Genomic DNA, 26,182 nt, shown 5'->3' on the forward strand with positions numbered 1-26,182 from the left:
CTTGGTTGACAACGGAGCTATAATTCGTGGTTTTAACAGATAAAGTTGCCCTGCGAATATCAAAGTTGAGGCCTGGGACAAGTTTCTGTCTTTCTTGCCTCATCTTCTAAATAATGAGGAGTATAGTGGATGTAAAGTTAACGTATAATGTTCAATTTAAGTAGAGTTTGATTCATGAAATAATAAAAGATCAACAATATGTTGATATTAATTTGAAATGTATGGATAATATAAAGTTTTATATCTCAAATTATTGTAAAATTATCTAATTGAAAATTTTCGTAAAAGATAATCTAGCACGTATCAAGTATTAAGAAATGAACGTTCATGAACATTTCCAGGAAGTAAAGTTTAATTTGCAAAATGTAAGACAAATATAATTCATGCTATAGCTTTCTGTTGAGTGTAATAATTGTCTCTATTTGGTAGAGCGACCGGAACGTGGTGTTTGAGCCGTTGTGCGGTTTACAAGATTTGAGTTGTACTATTACCACCAGCTATAACTTTTGATAAAGCGACAAACGCTTAGTCTTACAATTAATATCAGAGTCAAGGTCATGGGTTCGATTCTCATTGATTGCAAAGAATGCAATTATTAAGAGAGAGATTGTTGATTGCAATAATTGTCCCTACTTGAAAGAACGATCGAATCATGACAAATATGATAGTCACCCCATTTTATGCATTTGGATATTTCACCAGTTTAATGGAAAATAACATCGAATCTCTAGATATAGTATTCTTAAAAATGACACACACCAAGAAGAATTGGAGATTTCTTTCATTTATGCAGTTATATTTGCGTCTAACTTGCAAGTCAGAACTGTGGAACATAAAATTACACCCCAAGTAACGCGTTACACATGAATCTAATTAACATACAAATGAGTGAAGTCTTTATTTAGCCAATTTCTCTTTTTTGCGTTCATAACATTTGATTTTATTATAGGTAGTAGAGTAGCATAACAAACAACAAACAAAGGGAGATATACAACTTCCATGCAAATCTCTCACTAATCCGTAGATAAACAAAACATAATTGATTTGCAAACAAAAACCACTAAGCACAAGATAATTCGTTGTAGCCTTAGTTGTCTCCCTGCCTTAGCATCCGCAGAATGGTAAGGAACAAGTTGAGGACGTCCAGATAAAGGGTGACAGATGCCCAGATATATTCATCATATGTGAAGCGTTTGATCAAATTGTAAGTATCGTAAACTATGTATCCTGAGAAAATTATGGCACCCATTGCACTGTAGATGGCAAATGAGGTTGATCCAAATGGGAAGAACATCTGCATGCCCAACAAGAGACATTGTACATCAGATAATGAGTTGCAACAAATTAACCAACACAAGAAATGGTCAAGGGAGGGAGAGCTCAACCTGAATGAAACCAGTCAAAATCAAGACAAAAAGGCTAGTAAACAAGATTGGTCCCATAAAGCTGAAGTCCTTGCCCTTCTTTGAAGCCCAGAAAGTGTATCCGGTCAGAGCTGAAACTACTGCTGATGTCAAGATTAAAGCCTCAAGCACTATTCTTCCTGTAAATTGAAATAGAAATTGAAGCACAGCTTTCCGATTGTAATAGAGTTAAATACAAGGTAGGCTAGCAAGATAAGCAAACATCCAATAAAGTCTCACTTGAAACCTATATTTGATAACTACTAACCTTCTGTATTGGCACAGCTAACGCCAACTGTAACACTCAAGGAAGCAGTGAAAAGCCCAAGGAAAATGAAGTTCAATGGGTGTTTTTGTTGATACACGAACAAGGGCCACAACACTGTTCAATATTTGAATTAGTTATAAAAAATACAATGGTGTAAAGAAAAAAAAAGTTTAAAGTTATGCTCCATGTATGCAAAGAACTACTAAAACTGAGATTAATTTCATGTTGTGAGGAACTAAAGGCAGACCGATAATTCATTTCTCATTCTTCACATAACATTGATTAACCATCTATCCTTCATTTTTATCCATTGATAGGTTAATCGAAACCTTAAAAACAAGAAAAAGAACAAATCATGCCCATCCATAGTTTCAAATCAAACCCCATTACAGATCTTTCTAGCGGAGTGACCTCAAAACAACAAAAATGAATCATAAGCTTAATCAATACACCAATGCCAGATAACTTGCTCCAATGGTGTATGTCCTGAAGTTTTTTCAAATTAACCAATATCAAATGTTCTGAAATATGTTCATTGTTCTGAAATACAGATAAAACATAGCACGAAACCCAGAGTGCAATACACTATACACCAACCCTTCTAAATGTATCTCACAGATTATGTGTCTATGGAATGCTTGTGCATATACCACTAGAAAGAGAATCTATCAAAAAAATTCGGAAAGAAAACAAAAAATTGACTCGGCAATTAAATGCTCACATACGACAGGGGTGGAGGGGAGATTGAGAAGTGTAACTAAGGGGATAATTAATCCGGTCACAATTGAAAGATAGATCGGAAAACAAGGGATAAAAGCCGGAATTGACCCAGAAAAGTATATGAATCAACCAACCCCTAATAATAATTACAATACATATATGGAAAACAACACAATAGAAATCTACGCGCGCGAAATCAAATCGAAGAGTAATAAGAAGGTCTTATGAATGAAATACTCACAGACGAAGGGGGTGAAGAGGAGAAAAAGCAGTAAGGCGGAATTTCCACGGAGAAGATCATTGATCGGCGCGTATAGAACGGTGACGGCGGATACGGCAGTGGTGAGGAGGAGCTGCGCCGCCAAGATACCGTAGACTTTGCGTATGAATCCCCATCGCAGCTGATTCTCGCCATACCCGATGCCAGGATACAGCATCTCGCCGGATTCCAGGTCAATGCTTCCGCCCTTCATCTCGATGTCGCCGCTGCTCACGCCTGCGTAGCCGTACATCTTCAAGATCGATCGTTCGATGCGACGACGTTTCGGTTTCGCCTCCCTTTCGATCTTTCTACTGATATTATTTTTATTATATTTTTTCAGCTTTCACCAGATATTTAACCATTTCTTCACATGGACTTCACCACAAACTCGTACCGTACCAACCAGTTTTTGAACTGATTAATTCTTTTTTTATATATAAAATAATTTATCAAATAATTATATTATCGAAAAATGGTCCAAAAATTCCTCTAACCAATCTGAACTTTGCATTCAGTCCCCCACTACAAATATATTTTGTGTTAACTCCCTAATGAAAAGGAAAATACTCAATTGCCCTCATTTTTAAGTAAAACCCCGTAATACCCATATATTTATTATAATATCATCTCCATTATTCTCTCTCTCTCTCTCCATTTCCCAACAATCGATTTCCGAAGTGAAAGAAGAATGGGACGAAGAAGAATGAATCTTTCAACTGAGACGCATGAAAAGGGGAAAAAAATGGAGAAATCGGTAGAAGCTAGATACAACGGAGAAGAAACGCCAAACAACTATAAATAAGAAAAAATCGAAGGAAGGTACGAAGGAGAACCCCATTTTCCTCGATTTCTATAGTTTGTTATTTGTTTCATTTTTTGGGGGGTTTTGAAACTGTTGTTGTTTGTTATAACGTATTGGCAACCGATTTCCCCTAATTTCTTGGGTTTGTTCTTGGTATTTCTTTTAAATAGATTGTTTAGTTTTACGGGAATGAATTTTTGAAACTTTGCTGAAATTCAGAAGTTAGGTTTAATGTTTGATTTTGAGGCAATTATTCCAAATTTCTTGTGTTATGTACGATTAAATTCAAGATCAAAACGAGCTTGCCGGCAGACCACTGCCGTCCCATTCTTGGCCACTCTCCCCTTCCCCAGCCGAGCTAAGAAGGGGGTGAGTATTTATTATTTAATTTTTTGAGCGGCTACTAGTGACCGAGGTACGAGAAAAATTAGAGTTGTTTTTAGTATGGCTTTTGTAGTGATGAAAAGTAAACTCAATAAGTTCAAAATCTTGCAATGGTGAAAAGTAAACTCAATAAGTTCAAAATCAAAACGATTTTTATTGGTAGCACAATCAACATTGTAGGAATGTAGAATCCAAATTTTTTCTGGTATATATGATGTGCCAAAATAATACCATGGCTGGATTTGTAGATGAAAGACAATTGTCTAATGTTAATTTTGTTGTTATATATATATATATATATATATATATATATATATATATATATATATATATATATATATATATATCCGTAGTTATGCAAGCAAGAGAGGAGTCGGATAAATGTTACTCCTTTCGCTAAATGAATTGATATGTCAGTCCTTGCAATTAGTAGTGACCGGATTGATTATTTTCTAAACAGATTTCAGGCTGATTCATGTTCTTTTGTTGTTGGTGATGATACTATCATCCCTTTCAAGTCAGATGTTTTTTCTATTATTCTCGGCGTATATCATAGTGGTCAAATAATTGACTTGGACCTGAAATTGGACTCCATATTTTTGACGCGTCAATTTGACGGAAAGATCACCAATGTCAACCGAAAAGCTATTTATGAACAACTATTTTTACTTGCAAGAAGTGATGAACATAGTGACGATGATGATTTTGTTACAGTTTTTATTTTGTTAATTTTTAACTGATAATATTCCCTACTAGTAATTATATCAGTCCTGGCTTTATATTTCCTAATCTCGATCTTACAATATTTTTTAAATATTCTCGGGGAGATGTATTCCAATTTTTGTAATGAGAAATATGCCAAATCGGAAGAAAGCTTTATGTTGATGGATGCACGGTTGGACTGATGGTTAGTATGTAGTATTAATAATTATGATCTTGGTATGTTTTCAATAACTTTTATTAATTTTTTTTTGGTTTTAGGCTTGGATGTATGAGACTGTCCTAGTTTTAGGAGTAAGACGTTGTTTAAATATTTACCATCGGTTGTTTGGGTGGGGGAGAAGCAAGATCTCACTGAATGCTGCTGACACTGAATCATTATTAAAACGCATTGATTCAACTCAGGTAATTTGATTATTTCACTTTACTAATTATTTATGTAAATTTTATGGTTGGTTTCTTCAATATTTTATTTTTTAATTGTAAGTAGATTTTGTCGATACATCCATTTTGTGAGGAGGAGAATTTTTTGTTGGACATATAGCGTATTTTAAAGCAAGAAGATGGTAGATCTGAAGCAAAATGACTTGAGAAAATTGTCATGAAACAAATGGATGAGATAAAGATGTTGAAAAAGATGTGTGCTAAATTAGAGGACGGAAATGTGAGACGTAGAATTAAGGGAAAACAGTTTGTGACGATAAATGTGATAATATTGTTGAAGATGAGGAGAATGTTGGTAAAACCAAGGAAGTTACTTTTGAGTTAGCACATGATGCAACCTCTAATTTTGATGATTTTGTAGATGTAATGATACAAGAAGTTTTTTTTGATCTGGCCAAAAAAACAAAGAATTAGAGGGATCTCATTCTTTGAATACTTTAATTGATGAGATGGAAATTGGTACCTAAAGTAATGCATTGAATCATAATAGTGATGATGTTTTAAAAGAAGAAAACAATTACGTGTTAGGAAGTGACTCTAGAAATAGATCAGGTGATGAGAGAAGTGGTGGTACTGTTGATGGTACTTCAGAAATAAAGAAGTGTACTGTTTTTCAATCTTCAATTGTGGAAAATGTAAGGACTAGGGCTGATCGTATGAAGAAAAAAAAGGTCCATGTTTGTGACCTCGCCTAGCTCAACACCAAGACATAAGAGGAATGTGTCAAAACAGGTAAATGGAGAATACTTTAATCTCATACAGCTGATTATTTTAAGTTTAATTTATTTTTTTGTTTTTTTAGTTATATCATTGTTAATGATGTTTGGATTTGCTATTATATTACAAAATATATAGCCACTTTTGGATAAGAATTTGTAGATGTTGAGAAAAAAAAAGAAATACTCCTGGCAAAAATTTTCATGAATGAATTCAAAGGTAGATCCGATTTTTGTGAGCATGAAGCAGCAGTTGATGAAGAGATGAAATTGTTAACAGACTTTCTTTCTAGGAAGGAATTGGAGTACATTGATCTTCCATATGTTTCTTCTTCTTATTTTCGTAGTAATGTTTCAAATTTTTATTTAATGGAATTGAATTTTCTATTATTGTAGTGTTGTCGTTTGGCAAGATAAGTTTATGAGGTTAATTAGATCGATATTCTGTCGTTTTCTGTTTGGTGGTCCTGTTGCGTCAGAGATAATTAATTTTTAAATGAGAATTATGCAAAAGCAAAGTTTTGAGCATGTATTTGAAATTTATTGCATAGACACGATTGTGCAGGTTCGTAGCAGTTTGAAATTTTTGGTCATTATTTTATTTTTTGGGTTTTCCGGATTAAGATACATGAGTGTATGTTGTCTTGAATTTGTAGGACGAAGTGGTTACGAAGTTGCAAGAATATGGGAAAAGAAGAATGGTACACCAGAATGATTATGGAGCTTTTCTTGCAAAGATGACTCATTCATGATGGGTAAACTACAAGGACTGAGTGAAAATGTATTTATAAGATGCAGATATATCATTTTCCCCATGAATGACAGATGTCTTTGGTTTTTGTTGGTTTAAAAACGAGATGAAGAGATGTTTAAACTGTGGAACTCCAGGCATAGTCCATTCGCAGTTGAGACAAAAAAAGTTTATGTAAGTTTAACCATAATATATTTAAATATAAATTAAGATTGAAGTATGAGGGTTCGCTTGGTATGAAGGATGTGATAATTGAATGATTAATAATTTGATTGATAAATGATTGATATGATAATATATATAATTTTAATATCATGTGTGGTGTGAAATTAATGAGATGGATAAAATCATGCTAAATGTATTATTGACCAAAATACCCTTCATATTATTATTTTATTTTTTTATTTTTTTTGAGAAAATATTATTATTTTATTTATTAAACCAATAATATTCTTTTCTCCCCCAAACCTAGAGGCCGTCTTCCGAAGAATAACAGATGAAATGAAAAGCCTCTCACTTCTCTTCGTCGGTGAAGATTGAAATCTGAGGCGAGATCCGTGAAACATCTGAATCGAAGAGGTAATAGAGAGCTTGACCATGTATTTCTGAGTATAATTTTTTTTCCTTACAGGTTAGGTCAGAAAAAGTTCGACGCAGTGGATGAGAGCAAGAGCAACCTGTGAAATCAAGGAATTGTGAGTTCTTTTCGAGAAAATTATTCACGTAAACTTTTAATTCCTAGTGTAACAGAAACCATTTAACTAGTTTGCCGCTTCGTAGACATTTTTCCTGTGTATTACGCGTACTGTATTTTCGGTTTGTATCCTATTTTTGTTCTTGTCTCATTAATTTTTCGGTCATCGATTTCTTTATTATTTGAATGCTATTATGAAAATATGTAAAAGATTTCTTTTGGAAGCTGAAAATACGTAAAGAATAAATTGCAAATTTGTTTTCTTAATTCAGGGGTATTTCGGACATTAAGCTGTAGTGGAATTGCGGGATAGGTTTTATCCTTCTTCTATGAGTGGATCTGTAGTCCAAGACATACAGTGAAAACTGTCCTCCAAATAATCAATGTTAAGTTTATAAATCAAAGCAAACAGCACATTATTAATTTATCCACCCTTAATCCTACTAACCAAACTGGCCCTGAAAGTATTGTTTTGTGCAGACAAAGTTTTTGGCCGGTGCCATAATTCACTTATCAGGATTCGACATAGTTAGTGAGCCAATGTTAAGAGAACCTTGTCGTCAACAAGGTGCAACCCTCGATTGTGGTGTTTATACATGCATGTGGTTGGAGTGTCTAGCCCGTGACATGGATGACATCTGAAGCTATGCAGCGGATGTGAATATGGAAACTTATCGAGCTCGTATGGCAACCACAATATTATCTGATGAAAATGGACTGTCGAGAACAATTTTGAGTAATTAATAATTTGCATTATGCTTATGGTTAAGAAGTTGTAGTATTATTGGAATTTGAACATTGCAAGTGTATGTCGTTTTGTTGATTTAAATTATGTAATGAAGACGAACAAATGGTTGTTGCTATATCTTTATTTTTTTTTAATCTTGGTTTATCGGTACGTAATCCTCATGAATAAGCTATATTTGTACATGAATTGAGTATAATAGTTTACTTACTGAGCACACAGTACACATGCCTTGAGTACAATTTATCTTTTATCGAGCACCACGTAAAGTATGTCATATAATCATGCTAATAAACACAAGTCAACGTTGAATATCACTTTACTTATTAAAACTTTATGAAAATTTATTTTGAATACCAATCGAGCACCCAATACATATGAATTGAGTATAATATGTATTCGATCGAGCACCACATAAAGTTGGTCATATAATAATGCTAAGAAACACTTCATTTCCGGATGAAGTTATATTGTGGCAATGTCGAGGTACAAAACAAGTCGGATTGAGTATAGTAAATTACCAATCGAGCACACAATACACGTGAATTGAGTACAATATGTATTCGATTGAGTACCACATAGAGTTGCATATAATCATGTTAAGACACACTTCATTTGATGATGAAGTTATAGTGTGACAATGTCGAGGTACAAAACAAGTCTGGTTGAGTATAGTAAATAACAAATCGAGTACACAGTACACATGAATTGAGTACAATATGTATTCGATCGAGCACCATAAAAAGTTGGTCATATAATAATGCTAAGAAACACTTCATTTCCGGATGAAGTTATAGTGTGGCAATATCGAGGTACAAAACAAGTTTGATTGAGTATAATAAATTATCAATTGGGCACACAATACACATGAATTGAGTACAATATGTATTCGATCGAGAAACACATAGAGTTGGTCATACAATAATGCTAAGAAACATTTCATTTCCGGATGAAATTATAGTGTGGCAATGTCGAGGTACAAAACAAGTCGAATTGAGTATAGTAAATTACCAATCGAGTACACAATACACATGAATTGAGTACAATATGTATTTGATCGAGCACCACATAGAGTTGGCCATATAATCATGCTAAGAAACACTTCATTTCCTGATGAATTTATATTGTGGCAATGTCGAGGTACAAAACAAGTCGGATTGAGTATAGTTGAAATATCTGCTATTCGTTTTTCTTAAAAAATACTAGAATTTTTTTTTCTCCTTCAACTTGATAAATCGAAAATACACATATATATACTTTAAAATACATTGACACCATTTTAAAATAAAACAACCCACTAGTATTTGAAAAGTCAAAGGAAATCGTCAAAACATGAAATCGTTAAATGTACAACCCACTAGGTTTAATGTTTGATTTTGAGGCAATTATTCCAAATTTCTTGTGTTATGTACAATTAAATCCAAGATCAAAACGAGCTTGTCGGCAGACCACTGCCGTCCCATTCTTGGCCACTCTCCCCTTCCCCAGCCGAGCTAAGAAGGGGGTGAGTATTTATTATTTAATTTTTTGAGCGGCTACTAGTGACCGAGGTACGAGAAAAATTAGAGTTGTTTTTAGTATGGCTTTTGTAGTGGTGAAAAGTAAACTCAATAAGTTCAAAATCTTGCAATGGTGAAAAGTAAACTCAATAAGTTCAAAATCAAAACGATTTTTATTGGTAGCACAATCAAAATTGTAGGAATGTAGAATCCAAATTTTTTCTGGTATATATGATGTGCCAAAATAATACCATGGCTGGATTTGTAGATGAAAGACAATTGTCTAATGTTAATTTTGTTGTCATATATATATATATATAAATATATATATATAAATATATATATATATATATATATATATATATATATATATATATAGTTAGGTTATTTTTTCCGTAGTTATGCAAGCAAGAGAGGAGTCGGATAAATGTTACTCCTTTCGCTAAATGAATTGATATGTCAGTCCTTGCAATTAGTAGTGACCGGATTGATTATTTTCTAAACAGATTTCAGGCTGATTCATGTTCTTTTGTTGTTGGTGATGATACTATCATCCCTTTCAAGTCAGATGTTTTTTCTATTATTCTCGGCGTATATCATAGTGGTCAAATAATTGACTTGGACCTGAAATTGGACTCCATATTTTTGACGCGTCAATTTGACGGAAAGATCACCAATGTCAACCGAAAAGCTATTTATGAACAACTATTTTTACTTGCAAGAAGTGATGAACATAGTGACGATGATGATTTTGTTACAGTTTTTATTTTGTTAATTTTTAACTGATAATATTCCCTACTAGTAATTATATCAGTCCTGGCTTTATATTTCCTAATCTCGATCTTACAATATTTTTTAAATATTCTCGGGGAGATGTATTCCAATTTTTGTAATGAGAAATATGCCAAATCGGAAGAAAGCTTTATGTTGATGGATGCACGGTTGGACTGATGGTTAGTATGTAGTATTAATAATTATGATCTTGGTATGTTTTCAATAACTTTTATTAATTTTTTTTTGGTTTTAGGCTTGGATGTATGAGACTGTCCTAGTTTTAGGAGTACGACGTTGTTTAAATATTTACCATCGGTTGTTTGGGTGGGGGAGAAGCAAGATCTCACTGAATGCTGCTGACACTGAATCATTATTAAAACGCATTGATTCAACTCAGGTAATTTGATTATTTCACTTTACTAATTATTTATGTAAATTTTATGGTTGGTTTCTTCAATATTTTATTTTTTAATTGTAAGTAGATTTTGTCGATACATCCATTTTGTGAGGAGGAGAATTTTTTGTTGGACATATAGCGTATTTTAAAGCAAGAAGATGGTAGATCTGAAGCAAAATGACTTGAGAAAATTGTCATGAAACAAATGGATGAGATAAAGATGTTGAAAAAGATGTGTGCTAAATTAGAGGACGGAAATGTGAGACGTAGAATTAAGGGAAAACAGTTTGTGACGATAAATGTGATAATATTGTTGAAGATGAGGAGAATGTTGGTAAAACCAAGGAAGTTACTTTTGAGTTAGCACATGATGCAACCTCTAATTTTGATGATTTTGTAGACGTAATGATACAAGAAGTTATTTTTGATCTGGCCAAAAAAACAAAGAATTAGAGGGATCTCATTCTTTGAATACTTTAATTGATGAGATGGAAATTGGTACCTAAAGTAATGCATTGAATCATAATAGTGATGATGTTTTAAAAGAAGAAAACAATTACGTGTTAGGAAGTGACTCTAGAAATAGATCAGGTGATGAGAGAAGTGGTGGTACTGTTGATGGTACTTCAGAAATAAAGATGTGTACTGTTTTTCAATCTTCAATTGTGGAAAATGTAAGGACTAGGGCTGATCGTATGAAGAAAAAAAAGGTCCATGTTTGTGACCTCGCCTAGCTCAACACCAAGACATAAGAGGAATGTGTCAAAACAGGTAAATGGAGAATACTTTAATCTCATACAGCTGATTATTTTAAGTTTAATTTATTTTTTTGTTTTTTTAGTTATATCATTGTTAATGATGTTTGGATTTGCTATTATATTACAAAATATATAGCCACTTTTGGATAAGAATTTGTAGATGTTGAGAAAAAAAAGAAATACTCCTGGCAAAAATTTTCATGAATGAATTCAAAGGTAGATCCGATTTTTGTGAGCATGAAGCAGCAGTTGATGAAGAGATGAAATTGTTAACAGACTTTCTTTCTAGGAAGGAATTGGAGTACATTGATCTTCCATATGTTTCTTCTTCTTATTTTCGTAGTAATGTTTCAAATTTTTATTTAATGGAATTGAATTTTCTATTATTGTAGTGTTGTCGTTTGGCAAGATAAGTTTATGAGGTTAATTAGATCGATATTCTGTCGTTTTCTGTTTGGTGGTCCTGTTGCGTCAGAGATAATTAATTTTTAAATGAGAATTATGCAAAAGCAAAGTTTTGAGCATGTATTTGAAATTTATTGCATAGACACGATTGTGCAGGTTCGTAGCAGTTTGAAATTTTTGGTCATTATTTTATTTTTTGGGTTTTCCGGATTAAGATACATGAGTGTATGTTGTCTTGAATTTGTAGGACGAAGTGGTTACGAAGTTGCAAGAATATGGGAAAAGAAGAATGGTACACCAGAATGATTATGGAGCTTTTCTTGCAAAGATGACTCATTCATGATGGGTAAACTACAAGGATTGAGTGAAAATGTATTTAGAAGATGCAGATATATCATTTTCCCCATGAATGACAGATGTCTTTGGTTTTTGTTGGTTTAAAAACGATATGAAGAGATGTTTAAACTGTGGAACTCCAGGCATAGTCCATTCGCAGTTGAGACAAAAAAAGTTTATGTAAGTTTAACCATAATATATTTAAATATAAATTAAGATTGAAGTATGAAAGTATTGTTTTGTGCAGACAAAGTTTTTGGCCGGTGCCATAATTCACTTATCAGGATTCGACATAGTTAGTGAGCCAATGTTAAGAGAACCTTGTCGTCAACAAGGTGCAACCCTCGATTGTGGTGTTTATACATGCATGTGGTTGGAGTGTCTAGCCCGTGACATGGATGACATCTGAAGCTATGCAGCGGATGTGAATATGGAAACTTATCGAGCTCGTATGGCAACCACAATATTATCTGATGAAAATGGACTGTCGAGAACAAGTTTGAGTAATTAATAATTTGCATTATGCTTATGGTTAAGAAGTTGTAGTATTATTGGAATTTGAACATTGCAAGTGTATGTCGTTTTGTTGATTTAAATTATGTAATGAAGACGAACAAATGGTTGTTGCTATATCTTTATTTTTTTTTAATCTTGGTTTATCGGTACGTAATCCTCATGAATAAGCTATATTTGTACATGAATTGAGTATAATAGTTTACTTACTGAGCACACAGTACACATGCCTTGAGTACAATTTATCTTTTATCGAGCACCACGTAAAGTATGTCATATAATCATGCTAATAAACACAAGTCAACGTTGAATATCACTTGACTTATTAAAACTTTATGAAAATTTATTTTGAATACCAATCGAGCACCCAATACACATGAATTGAGTATAATATGTATTCGATCGAGCACCACATAAAGTTGGTCATATAATAATGCTAAGAAACACTTCATTTCCGGATGAAGTTATATTGTGGCAATGTCGAGGTACAAAACAAGTCGGATTGAGTATAGTAAATTACCAATCGAGCACACAATACACGTGAATTGAGTACAATATGTATTCGATTGAGTACCACATAGAGTTGCATATAATCATGTTAAGACACACTTCATTTGATGATGAAGTTATAGTGTGACAATGTCGAGGTACAAAACAAGTCTGATTGAGTATAGTAAATAACAAATCGAGTACACAGTACACATGAATTGAGTACAATATGTATTCGATCGAGCACCATAAAAAGTTGGTCATATAATAATGCTAAGAAACACTTCATTTCCGGATGAAGTTATAGTGTGGCAATATCGAGGTACAAAACAAGTTTGATTGAGTATAATAAATTATCAATTGGGCACACAATACACATGAATTGAGTACAATAAGTATTCGATCGAGAAACACATAGAGTTGGTCATACAATAATGCTAAGAAACATTTCATTTCCGGATGAAATTATAGTGTGGCAATGTCGAGGTACAAAACAAGTCGGATTGAGTATAGTAAATTACCAATCGAGTACACAATACACATGAATTGAGTACAATATGTATTTGATCGAGCACCACATAGAGTTGGCCATATAATCATGCTAAGAAACACTTCATTTCCTGATGAATTTATATTGTGGCAATGTCGAGGTACAAAACAAGTCGGATTGAGTATAGTTGAAATATCTGCTATTCGTTTTTCTCAAAAAATACTAGAATTTTTTTTTCTCCTTCAACTTGATAAATCGAAAATACACATATATATATTTTAAAATACATTGACACCATTTTAAAATAAAACAACCCACTAGTATTTGAAAAGTCAAAGGAAATCGTCAAAACATGAAATCGTTAAACGTCTTACCAAACCTACAAAAAAATAAATTGAAAAGTATATCTCATACTAAACCTCTCAAAAATCTCTCAAAGAGCATAAATAAATAGTCTTAAAAATCTTTAACGTATATCATAAACGTAAATTCATAAGTGCGGAAAAGTAGAAGCGCTAGTCCTCGGGTCATGTGCACCTCCAGTCCAGTCAAATAAGACATCCAAGCCTCCCTCAACATTATAACCATACTCACATGCATCCATCACACCTAGTGAGTCTAAAAACTCAACACATCACATTCTTGATACCAAATAATACGTATAAAACCACAAGCAACAGTGAAAATACTTTTACGCAAAAATAACATTTTCATGACATGCATAAACTTCAAAACATGAACATTTTCATAAACATTTTCATATCATCCGCAACATATTCATATACATATTATCAACAACATATATGTATTCCTTCTTTCCTTTTCGTGGAATTCAGATCGTTAATTGTGACTTCATGTTCATCTACGTCTACGTGTTGAGCGATGGATCCATCTACATGTAACCACAATACTGGGCGGGAGGGACATCAGCAACACTCTCACCGTTCAACTGAGCCTTGGCCTTATGTATTAACATATCATCATATACATATTCGTATCCACGTAAATACGATCGTCGGGCTCCCACTAGGACCGTCATCCTCACAATATCTCCAACATATCCTCGTATTAGTCACAATTACTTCACTTCCTTCAACGTTTCATATTCTCATCACTATAAAATTTAAACATGCATATAATGGTTTTCTTTTAAACCAAGCATGCAACATGTCTTTTAAATGTCCACGTTAGATCACGAGATCCATAAACGTTTTAAAAATAACATTTTAACATATACATATCCATGAACATTTAAAATAATCATATTAATATATAAAACAACAATCTGCCATGACGTTTACTACTTTTTGAGTGTAAAATTACCGTTTTACCCCTAGACGTAAAAATTCACTTTTTTGACTTTTTCTTAATTTCATTGACTCTAACATGTCCCAAATAATTATTTAAGCTTAAATTAAAATTCATAATTTTATTTAGCTTAAATACTAGACTTTTAAATTAATATTTAATTATTCGTTTTTAATGAGTTTTAATCCCGAATAATTTCAAACTTAAAAATAAAACTCCTAAATTTAAAAATTAGACCTTTAATAATTATTTGGCCCTCGTGAACCATGACTCAACCCCCGTGAGCCATGTTTCAATTTATTCTTACAAACAAAACCCTAGGTGCGAACATGCTTGTTAACCCTTGAGCCAACTTGTGATTCCATCGATCCAAGCTCGAGCCACCCCAAGCCAGCCCCTTCCTAGCCCTTATATGGACCCTACTGGACTGACATGACCCCCTGAACCTGACCCTAGCTTGAAACCGAAGACCCAACTCCAGCTGCAAGCAAGGCCGAGAACTCCTATTGTGCATGGACTCTATGTTTGTGTGCCTAGGGCTCTAGCCATCGGCCCAAACCTTGAACCAGTATGTTGTGCACCCATCTAGGACCCTAAGGAGTCACCCTAGCCCAGCCCTAGGCCCCCTGGCCGAGCACCTTATTCCCTGCAAGCTTGCGCAGCCCTGCGCATGCTTGATGGCTCTCGGGTAGGAGTCCTTGTTGGCTAGGACTCCTCCCAGCCCCTGGTGTTCGAGTCGTAGTGTGGTTAGGACTCCACCCCTGACTCATAAAAAACCCTGGCTAGGCCCTGGTTCCAGCCGAACCTAGCCAAGCCCTCAATCCCATAAACCCGAGCCATAAGATCAACCTATACCAGATTTTGGTTCCAGCTTGTGTGTTCTGTTGTTGTGCATCGTTTTGGTGTGTTCTTAGGAATCTACTCATCTTCAAATGCTTGATCAAGTCCTAATCATGGCAGCCTCTTTTATGCACGTAAACCACAACAATTTGGATCAAATTCATGCTTTAAAAATTCATGTTCATGTGAAAACGAAAATAAATAAAAACTTCACTTGTTTTCATACAAACCATGATTAAATTCATATTATGGTGTGATAGATGTTTGAAGGAAAGAAATATGCGTGCCTTTTCCTATTCTACGTACGAATTTACGTTGACGATAAGAACATCGACGAACGACCTTGGCTTGATTTTTCTTTGAAATATTCGAAAGTTCCTCCTTATTTCTCTTGGTGTGTGCCGTGTAGGTTGTGATGGAGAGAGTTTTTGATTTGCTAGGAGAGTGGGGCGTGGGGTTGGGGTTTAATGGGGAGGGTTTGTATATTATATACTTTAAATAAATCACTCAACAAGCTTAGGCCCATTAGTGGGGTTTAATTAGGACAATTAGTGTTTAATTAAAATATAAAAATTATTTTGTTGAAATAAGTTTGTGAATTTATTAGCTGGGTTGCTCAAAACGTTCGTATTTTTGTTAAAAAACCAACACCAACAAAATTACGTCTCGGCGTTTAAAATCACCTTCAAATCCCTCATTTTCAAAAAAATGAAAAAAACATCATTCATATTTTAAATAATTAAAAAAACAATAAAAACATTTTTATTTTTCAGCCCTCGGTCTTCGTTCCTCGATCGCAACTCGAATAACCATTAAAGATACATTTTAATGCATGTAAGTAGAAAAACTACTAAAACATTACATAAATATGTCACATAATCAGTTTAGCAATTAAAATCATTTAATTACTCATTTTTCATATTTCTTATATTTGCATGCAGTTGGATTACGTCGTCTTAATTTTGGACCATACAATTCCTCCCTCCCTTAAATAAAATTTCGTCCTCAAAATTAGAACTTACCGAATAGCACTGGATAGCGACTCCTCAAGTCTCTCTCGGTTTCCCAAGTAGCTTATTCTTCCGAGTGATTGAGCCACTTGACCTTGGCCATTAGAATGACTTTGTTTCGGAGTCTTCTTTCCTGCCTTGCCAAGATTTGGACATGTCTTTCTTCATAAGTCATATTTGGAGTCAATTGTAGAGGTTCATAATTTAGCATATGTGATGGATTTGACATGTGCTTCCGCAACATCGAAATATAGAACACATTGTGAACTCCAGAAAGTATCGGTGACAGTGCCACTCTATAGGCTAGTGTCTCAATCCTCTCTAAAATATCAAATGGACCAATAAATCTTGACTAAACTTGCCCTTCTTGCCAAAACGCATAACACATTTCATAGGTGTTATTTTCACAAACACATGATCTCCTACTGTAAACTCTAAGTCTCTTCGTCTCTTATCAGCATAACTCTTTGTCGTTTTTGTGCAGTCTTCATTCTCTCACGGATTTTGACTACAAGCTCGGCCGTCTCTTCAATCACATCCGGACCAATCTCTCTTCTTTGCCCAACCTCGTCCCAATGAATAGGAGATCTACATTTTCTTCCATAAAGCGCCTCAAACGGAGCCATCCCGATTGATGATTGATAGCTATTATTATAGGTGAACTCCACTAGATATAATTTCGGTTCCCAACTGCCTTGAAAATCGATCACACAAGCTCGCAGTAGATCTTCTAAAATTTGAATAACTCTTTCAGACTGACTATCGGTTTGAGGATAGAATGTTGTACTGAATAATAACTTGGTCTCCATCGCTGCATGCAGACTCTTACAAAAAGATGACGTAAACCTCGGATCTCTGTCACAAACAATGGATACGAGAATCCCATGCAGACGTACTATCTCTTGAATATATAACTCTGCATACTGAATCATGGTGAAGGTCGCCTTAATAGGTAGACAATATGCTGAATTCGTAAGACCATCCACTATCACCCATATAGCATTGAATTCCTTAATAGTCTTCGGCAATCCCACAACAAAGTCCATCGTAATATTTTCCCATTTCCACTCAAGAATAGGAAGTGGCTTAAGCTTTCCCGCTGGTGTCTAATGTTCTGCTTTAACTTGCTGACAAGTTAAACACTCGTATACAAGTCTCAGAATATCTCTTTTCATGCCTAGCCACCAATATAACGACTGCAAATCTTTGTACATTTTCGTTCTTCCCGGATGAATGGAATAAGTTGTGTCATGAGCTTCCTTCATAATGATATCTCTCAAAGAATCATCACTAGGAACCCATATACGATCTCGATAACGAACTATACCATCCATCTCAGAATATAACTTCCGGCCCTTGGCTCATCTCTAGCTCTCCATTTATGTAATTTCTCATCAGTAGACTGCCCATCACAAATTCTATCTCTCAAAGTCGACTGTACTGATAAAGTGGCAAGATTAGGGGCCTCGCCCCTAGCATAAACTGTAAGCTCAAACCACTGTATATCGGACTACAACGGTCTTTGAAGAGATAATTGAGTAATAACTGCTGCTTTACGACTCAATGCGTTTGCCACCACATTAGATTTTCCCGGATGGTAGCTAATGTCACAATCATAGTCTTTCACTAGCTCAAGCCATCTACGCTGTCTCAAATTCAATTCCTTTTGGGTGAAGAAGTACTTCAAACTTTTATGATCGGTTAATATTTTGCATTTTTCCCATATAAGTAATGTCTCCAAATCTTCAATGCAAAAACTACTGCTGCAAGCTCAAGATCATGAGTAGGGTAGTTTTTCTCGTGAATTTTCAAATTTCTTGATGCATAGGATATAACTCGGTCATTTTTCATCATAACTGCGCCCAAACCAAGTTTAGAAGCGTCAGTATAAGAATATACTCTCCTTGCCTCGATGTCATAGACAACACTGGCACTGAGATCAATGCTTGCTTCAGCTTATCAAAACTGCCTTGACACTCGGATCCCTATACAAAATTTGCATTGTTCCTTGTCAAGGCGGTCATGGGTACCGCTCTAGATGAGAATCCCTTGATGAATTTGCAATAATAGCCAGCTAGTCCCAAGAAACTGCGAATCTCGGTAACACTCTTGGGTACTGGCCACTCTCTCACTGCCTCAACTTTACTTGGATCGACTTCGACTCCATTACTAGAAATAATGTGGCCTAGGAAAGCCACTCTATCAAGCCAAAACTCACACTTGATGAACTTTGCATATAACTTTCTATCTTGCAGTACTTGCAGTGCTGTCCTCAAATGACGACTACGCTCCTCTTTGCTCCTATAATAGATCAAAATATCATCAATGAAGATTATGATGAATTGATCTAAATACGTCTGAAATACGTGATTCATTAGGTCCATGAAGATCGCTGGCGCATTGGTCAGCCCAAATGGCATGACCATAAACTCGTAGTGTCCATATCTAGTACAAAACGTTGTCTTGTGAACATCGGACTCTTTTACTTTCAATTGATGGTATCCAGAACGAAGATCAATTTTTGAGAATATCGATGCTCCTTGTAACTGATCAAATAAATCTTCAATTCTTGGCAGTGGATACTTATTCTTGATAGTGACCCTATTCAGCTCTCGATAATCAATGCAGAGTCGCGTACTACTATATTTCTTCTTCACAAATAACACTGGTGCGCCCCAAGGAGAATAATTAGGGCGAATAAAACCCTCGTCAAGCAATTCTCAGATTTGATCTTTTAATTCTTTCATTCAGCAGGTGCTAGACGATAAGGTGCTTTAGATGTAGGAACTGTGCCCGACATTAGTTCAATAGAGAATTCCACTTCACGATCGGGCAGAATGCCAGAAACGTCCTCGAGAAAGACGCTAGGAAAATCTCTGACAATATCAACATCTTTTAACTTCTGACTGATAGGAGCATGTGTGGTAGTAACACATGCTAGAAATTTTGGCATCCACGTCTAATAAGTTTTCTCGCACATAGACAAGAGATGATGTGCGGAATTTTTTTGTTTCTCGCCGCCTCAAAGACAAAAGATTTACCACTAGGCGGTCGAATAGACACTGATCGCTGACAAAAATCAATTGAATCTCCATTCGCTGATAACCAATCCATCCCAAGTATCATAACAAATTCAGGCATAGGAAGCACAATAAGATCTGCCCGAACTGTTGAATAAACGAAGCTCCAGATTCTTGACAATTTTGGATGTGAGCATTTGATCACCAGAAGAAATAGAAACTTTGAAACCCAAATCCATATCCTCGGGAATAATATTCAGTTTCTTGATGAAGGTTTCAGATATGAAGGAGTGTGTAGCTCCCGAATCTAGCAGTGCATATGTCGCTACACCTTGAATGATAATCCTCCCTGCGACGAAAATGTTTTTTAAATCTTTTCGTTTTGAAGCTTAAGGAAATTTATATCATTATTCTCTCAAAGTTAGGTAAAAATTGCGTGTTGAACTTAAGCATTTCTTTAAAAATTGCATTTTAGCCCTTCAATTTTTCAAAATTTGCATTTTCGTCCCCAAACTTTCAAATAGTTGCAAATTGATCCTTAAAATTTTCGAAAATTTACATTTTTGATCCTTAAGAATTCGGAAATTGCATTAAGTCCTTTAATTTATCGAAATTCCATTTTTAGTCCTCAAAATTTCGGAAATGCACATGGACCCCTCAATAATTTCGAAACCCCTACAAAACCATTAGTTATGATTTTTCTTTAATTTTTGGCCATAAACTTTTTATTTGGAATTGTTAATCCTTTACATAAATAAGGCTAAAAAATCCATACCAATTCTATGGTTTCTAAAATCATATCTAAATCCAACTAAGATAGAACATCCAACCTAATTTCCGCTAGATAAAACTTGATCTCAATTCAATTTTAGTAACCAATTTAACATTTCATGCAATAAAAGAAATATAAAAACGTTAAATGACTAGGTTACCCATAATGAGTGTAGTGTCTGCCTTCTCCTAAACTTCTTAAGCATTCATAATATATGCTCTTCCAACAGTAGGTGCATTCTTCTTCAAGCAATCAACAGCCTTATGCCCTTCCTCATCGCATACAAAGCATCTAAAAGATCCCCACATGCACTTGCCAAAATGAAAGCGGTTACACTACTTTCATGGTTGCCTCTCAGCAGGCTTTGGTGCTCCAAGATTTTGTGGCTTTTGTGGTGCTTGTTTTTTTATTTGACCTTGAGGCTTTTGAGGTCCTTGAGGTCTAGGAGGACCCGTATATGACTTTTTATTCGGCTGATTTTTATTTTGGTGTTGTTGCCTCTTGTGCTGCATCTCAAAATCGATGTCTTTCAAAGATTGTTCAGACTGAAATGCATAAGTAGTAGCAGTGGCATAATCCAAAGGACGCATCATCATAACATTATTACGTATGGTAGGTCGTAGGCCATCCATGAAAGGCCTCAACTTCTCTGCAGGATCCCTTGCAATAAGGGGTACAAAGTGACAACCCCGATCGAATTTCTTCACAAATTCAGCAACAGTCGAGTCCCCTGACGAAGGCCCATAAACTCCCTCTTCAGTCGCCATTTAATATCGGCAGTAAAATACATCTAATAGAATATCTCCTTGAATTGTGCCCAAGTAAGAGTAGCGATGTTAACACCATGCTCGGCTCCTTCCCACCATAAAGAAGCATCATCCCTAAACAGGTAAGTGGCACACCTCACACAGTCAGCATCCCCAATATTTTAGATAACAAAAGTGTACTTCGAGTGCACGAATCCATGACTCAGCAGCAAAGGTATCGGTGGTGCCAGAAAATTCCTTCTACCCTAGCCTCTGAAACTGATCATACACGTCAAGTTGTGGGCCAGGTGCTTGCTGTAACTGCTGCTGTAACTGTTGCTGCTATAACTTCTGCTTGAAGAAACGAGCCATCCCCTCTAAGGCACAAGTAGCAGCATCCTCATTAGGAGGCAGGGGTGCATTAACATCCCGATCCTCGGTGGTCTCTGTCTGTCTATCAAGAGGTGCACGTCTAGGAGGTAATATATCTGAATGTTTTCCAAATTCTAACATAACCAACATGCATTTAAATCTAAGTTTTCTAATCATATGACATATCCTAATTCATTTAGCAATTTAAAGCATACAAAGCATATATACTCCAAAAGCTAGTAAACATGTAACGTAAAAATATTATTCATGTCATCATGCATGTAACATCATATTAAATCAAATAAAGCATGTAAAACTTACAAATTTAGGCTTGACGACCGATCTTCCCGGCGCTGATGGTGGCACAACCTTTTACATGACCTTTACTTTGATACCAACTGAAACATCTGTTATTCGTTTTGTTTAAAAAGTACAAGAATTTTTTTTTCTCCTTCAAATTGATACTTCGAAAATACAATATATATACTTTAAAATACCTTGATACCATTTTAAATTAAAACAACCCACTAGTATTTGAAAAGTCAAAGGAAATCGTCAAAACATGAAATCGTTAAACGTCTTACCAAACCTAAAAAGCAATAGTTTGAAAAGTATAGCACATTCTAAACCTCTCAAAAATCTCTCAAATAGCATAAATAAATAGTCTTAAAAATCTTTAACGTAAATCATAAACGTAAATTCATAAGTGCGGAAAAGTTGAATCGCCAGTCCTAGGGTCATGTGCACCTCCAGTCCAGTCAAATTAGGCATCCAAGCCTCCCTCAACATTATTATCATATTCACCTGCATCCATCACACCTAGTGAGTCTAAAGACTCAACACATCACATTCTTGATACCAAATAATACGTATAAAACCATAAGTAACAGTGAAAATACTTTTACTTAAAAATAACATTTTCATGACATGCATAAACTTCAAAACATGAACATTTTCATATCATCCGCAACATATTCATATACATATTATCATCAACATATACGTATTCTTTTTTCCTTTTCGTTGAATTCAGATCGTTAATTGTGACTTTCGTGTTCATCTACGTCTACGTGTTGGGCGATGGATCTATCTATATGTAACCACAGTACTGGGCGTCAGGGAAATCAGCAACATTCTCACCGATCAACTGAGGCTTGAGCCTACGTATTAACATATGATCGTATACATATTCGTATCCACGAAAATACGATCTTCGGGCTCCCACTGTCACCGTTACCCTCACGATATCTCCAACATATCCTCGTCTTAATCACAATTACCTCACTTCCTTCAACGTTTCATATTATCATCACTTTATAAAATGGAAACATGCATATAACGTTTTTCTTTTAAACCAAGCATGCAACATGTCTTTTAAATGTCCACTTTAAATCATGATATCCATAAACATTTTAAAAATAACATTTTAACTTATACATATCCATGAAAATTTAAAATAATCATATTAACATATAAACCAGTAATCAGAGCACTGCCATGACGTTTATTACTTTTCGGGTATAAAATTATCATTTTACCCCTAGACGTAAAAATTCACGTTTTTGACTTTTTCTTAATTTCATTGACTCTAACATGTCCCAAATAATTATTTAAGTTTAAATTGAAATTCCCATAATTTTATTTAGCTTAAATACTAGACTTTTGAATTAATTTTGAATTATTCGTTTTTAATATGTTTTAATCCCAAATAATTTCAAACTTAAAAATAAAACTCCTAAATTTAAAACTTAGACTTTTAATAATTATTTGGCCCTCGTGAACCATGACTAGACACCCGTGAGCCATGTTTCAATTTATTCTTACAAAGAAAACCCTAGGTTCGAACATGCTTGTTAACCCTTGAGCCAACTTGTGATTCCATCAACCCAAGCTCGAGCCACCCCAAGCCAGCCCCTTCCTAGCCCTTCTATGGACCCTATTGGACCGACATAACCCCCTAAAACTGACCCTAGCTCGAAACCAAAGCCCCAACTCCAGCTGCAAGCAAGGCCGAGAACTCCTATTGTGCATGAACTCTATGTTTGTGTGTCTAGGACTCTAGCCATCGGCCCAACCATTGAACCAGCCAATTGTGCACCAACCTAGGACCCTAAGGAGTCACCCTAGCCCAGCCCTGGGACCCTTGTCCGAGCTCCTTATCACCTGCAAGCCTGCGCTGCCCTGCGTGTGCTTGATGGCTCTCGGGTAGGAGTCCTTGTTGGCTAGGACTCCTCCCAGCCCCTGATGTTTGAGTCCTAGCATGGATAGGAATCCACCCATGACTCATACACGACCTTGGCTAGGCCCTGGTCCTAGCCGAAGCTAGCCAAGACCTCAATCCCATAAACCCGAGCCATAAGATCAACCTATACCAGATTTTGGTTCCAGCTTGTGTGTTCTGTTGTTGTGCAGCGTTTTGGTGTGTTCTTAGGACTCTAAACTCATGTACAACAATGTTTGATCAAGTCCTAATCATGGCAGCGTCCTTTATGCACATAAATCACAAGAAATTGGATCAAAATCATGCTTTAAAAATTAATGTTCTTGTAAAAACGAAAATAAATAAAAACGTCACTTTTTTTCATACAAACCATGATTAAATTCATATTATGGTGTGATAGATGTTTGAAAGAAAGAAATATGCATGCATTTGTGTATTCTACGCACAAATGTACGTTGACGATTACGAAGAATGGCGAAGAACGACCTTGGCTTGATTTTTCTTTGAAATATTCGAAATTTCCTCCTTATTTCTCTTGGTGTGTGCCATGTAGGTTGTGATGGAGAGAGTTTTTGATTTGCTAGGAGAGTGGGGCGTGGGGTTGGGGTTGGGGTTGAATGGGGATGGTTTGTATATTATATACTTTAAATAAATCACTCAACAAGCTTAGGCCCATTAGTGGGGATTAATTAGGCCCATTAGTGTTTAATTAAAATATTAAAAATACTTGTTTAAATAATTTTTTTGAATTTATTAGTTGGGTTGCCCAAAACGTTCATATTTTTGTTGAAAAACCAATACCGATAATTTAGGATAGGTGTTCGATTCAGAACCACATAACGTGTTGAACTTAAACTCTAGTATATTGATACATTTATTTCATAAACACCAACGAAACCAGTAGGAAAACCTCACATCCATAAAAGAGAAGAAGTGACGAATAGAAAACAATCCTTGTAAAATAGAGTTGAAGATCAACTGATCAAACCCCGAAGGCTTATTTCGAGGGACATGCATAACCACTTTCTCATAACTGGGTCAGCAATCTCTTTTTCGACTTTCCAGATAAAAACAAATGGTAGAAAGTGAGTTGCATGCACACAATGGTATGTGCATTTGAATATTTCTGCTTGTTTATGTAAGATCAAGGTGTTGATGGCAGTAACAAAAGTATTTGAATGAATAACAGTTACACCACCACCTAAGAATGAGAAAGAACAAAGAGAAAACAGAAACCATGACCTATCAATGAATTTATGAAAGCTGTATAGAGCCAATAAATTCAACAATAAACAGAAAGAACCAACGGCTTGTAAAAAGTTTTCTGTAAGATTTATACACTGTAGTTTCAGAACTTTCATCATAGGGTTACCCTTTGGCCACAGCTAACAAGCCTTTGCAATGGATGATTTCTGAGTCCAGTGACAGAGTTTCAAGAAATTTGCAATGACCCACCACTTCTAATGAGACGTCAGTAGTCTTTGCACAAGCTGCGACTCCAAGTGATTTCAAATTCCTCCACTACAAAGGCCAACAGAACCAGTCCCTTATCAGTCAAACCTTCACTAAAAGCAAATTAAATCATTAAGCCTACTACAACATGCTCCCACTGCAGCCAAACCTTCATCTCTTATGTACCAGCCCTTAAAGACATACAACAAAACTTCAGTCAGTCATGGTGCATATTCAAAGTTGTTGTAAACCAAATTTCGGAGTTTGACAAACTGAAGAAACTAACTGAATTATGAAACAACTGAATATTTAACAACTGAAACCAGCTGAAAAAATGAAGAAAACTGATCAGTTGGAAACCGACCAGTTAATATACTCAGCCGCATAAGTTTCAGTCAAAACATATCTCAACTGAATGCTTCTCGGGAAAGAACATTCAACCGAAAAAAGGACATAGTAAACAGCAAATGAATATGGAAAGCCGCACCTCAATCATTACAGCATAGAACAACGTATTTCGGCTACTGCAATTAAGACGCCGTTTGACAATCAATGAAGAGAACATTGCCCAACAAATGATGAAGTGGCATTCAACGGATACTAGAATTCAAATAAATAACAAAGTTACCGTTGAAAGAGAAGTATAAATATGACTGAAGAACAGCAGAAGAAAATAAAGACAATCACTCAATCTTAAGCTTGTTGTTACTCTGTCAAAATCTTAGCTCACTTTCATTTGAATTACTTGTAGCAATCAAGGCTACAATCTGAGCTAATTAGCACTCTCTAAAAGCTGTTAGATTCAACTGTGCTAATATCAGTTACGTATTGAGAATATTGTGTAGAACTAAGAGTTTCAATTTTGGCAGTT

The 26,182-nt window shown here is 35.2% G+C and overlaps 1 protein-coding gene and 2 long non-coding RNA genes across 7 annotated transcripts; 2 read left to right on the top strand and 1 right to left on the bottom strand.

Annotated features, from left to right (window-relative positions):
* Positions 1-873: 873 nt before the first annotated feature.
* LOC140833891 (BI1-like protein) lies at positions 874-2,992 on the bottom strand. The gene is made up of 4 exons (XM_073198382.1): positions 2,633-2,992; positions 1,672-1,785; positions 1,386-1,543; positions 874-1,294 (listed from the first exon to the last, which is right to left on the bottom strand). The coding sequence occupies exons 1-4, from the start codon at positions 2,901-2,903 to the stop codon at positions 1,088-1,090; spliced, it is 750 nt and encodes a 249-aa protein (XP_073054483.1). The 5' UTR covers positions 2,904-2,992; the 3' UTR covers positions 874-1,087.
* Positions 2,993-3,322: 330 nt separating this feature from the next.
* Positions 3,323-12,711, top strand: LOC140833892 (uncharacterized). 3 transcript variants are annotated; one of them, XR_012118598.1, is made up of 6 exons: positions 3,323-3,472; positions 10,436-10,579; positions 10,665-11,638; positions 11,730-11,898; positions 11,990-12,258; positions 12,326-12,710. It is a non-coding gene; the product is annotated as an uncharacterized lncRNA (long non-coding RNA). The 3 variants fall into 3 exon arrangements; XR_012118597.1 differs by lacking the exon at positions 3,323-3,472 and adding an exon at positions 9,815-10,361 and having other exon boundaries at positions 12,326-12,709; XR_012118596.1 differs by lacking the exon at positions 3,323-3,472 and having other exon boundaries at positions 9,815-10,579; positions 12,326-12,711.
* LOC140833893 (uncharacterized) lies at positions 4,200-7,996 on the top strand. 3 transcript variants are annotated; one of them, XR_012118601.1, is made up of 4 exons: positions 4,200-4,964; positions 5,050-5,735; positions 6,376-6,644; positions 7,645-7,996. It is a non-coding gene; the product is annotated as an uncharacterized lncRNA (long non-coding RNA). The 3 variants fall into 3 exon arrangements; XR_012118600.1 differs by lacking the exons at positions 4,200-4,964; positions 5,050-5,735 and adding exons at positions 5,788-6,024; positions 6,116-6,284 and having other exon boundaries at positions 7,645-7,967; XR_012118599.1 differs by lacking the exons at positions 4,200-4,964; positions 5,050-5,735 and adding an exon at positions 5,789-6,284 and having other exon boundaries at positions 7,645-7,910.
* Positions 12,712-26,182: the final 13,471 nt, after the last annotated feature.

Source organism: Primulina eburnea, chromosome 6 (genome assembly GCF_022965805.1).
Source record: "Primulina eburnea isolate SZY01 chromosome 6, ASM2296580v1, whole genome shotgun sequence".
Taxonomy (NCBI): Eukaryota; Viridiplantae; Streptophyta; class Magnoliopsida; order Lamiales; family Gesneriaceae; genus Primulina; species Primulina eburnea.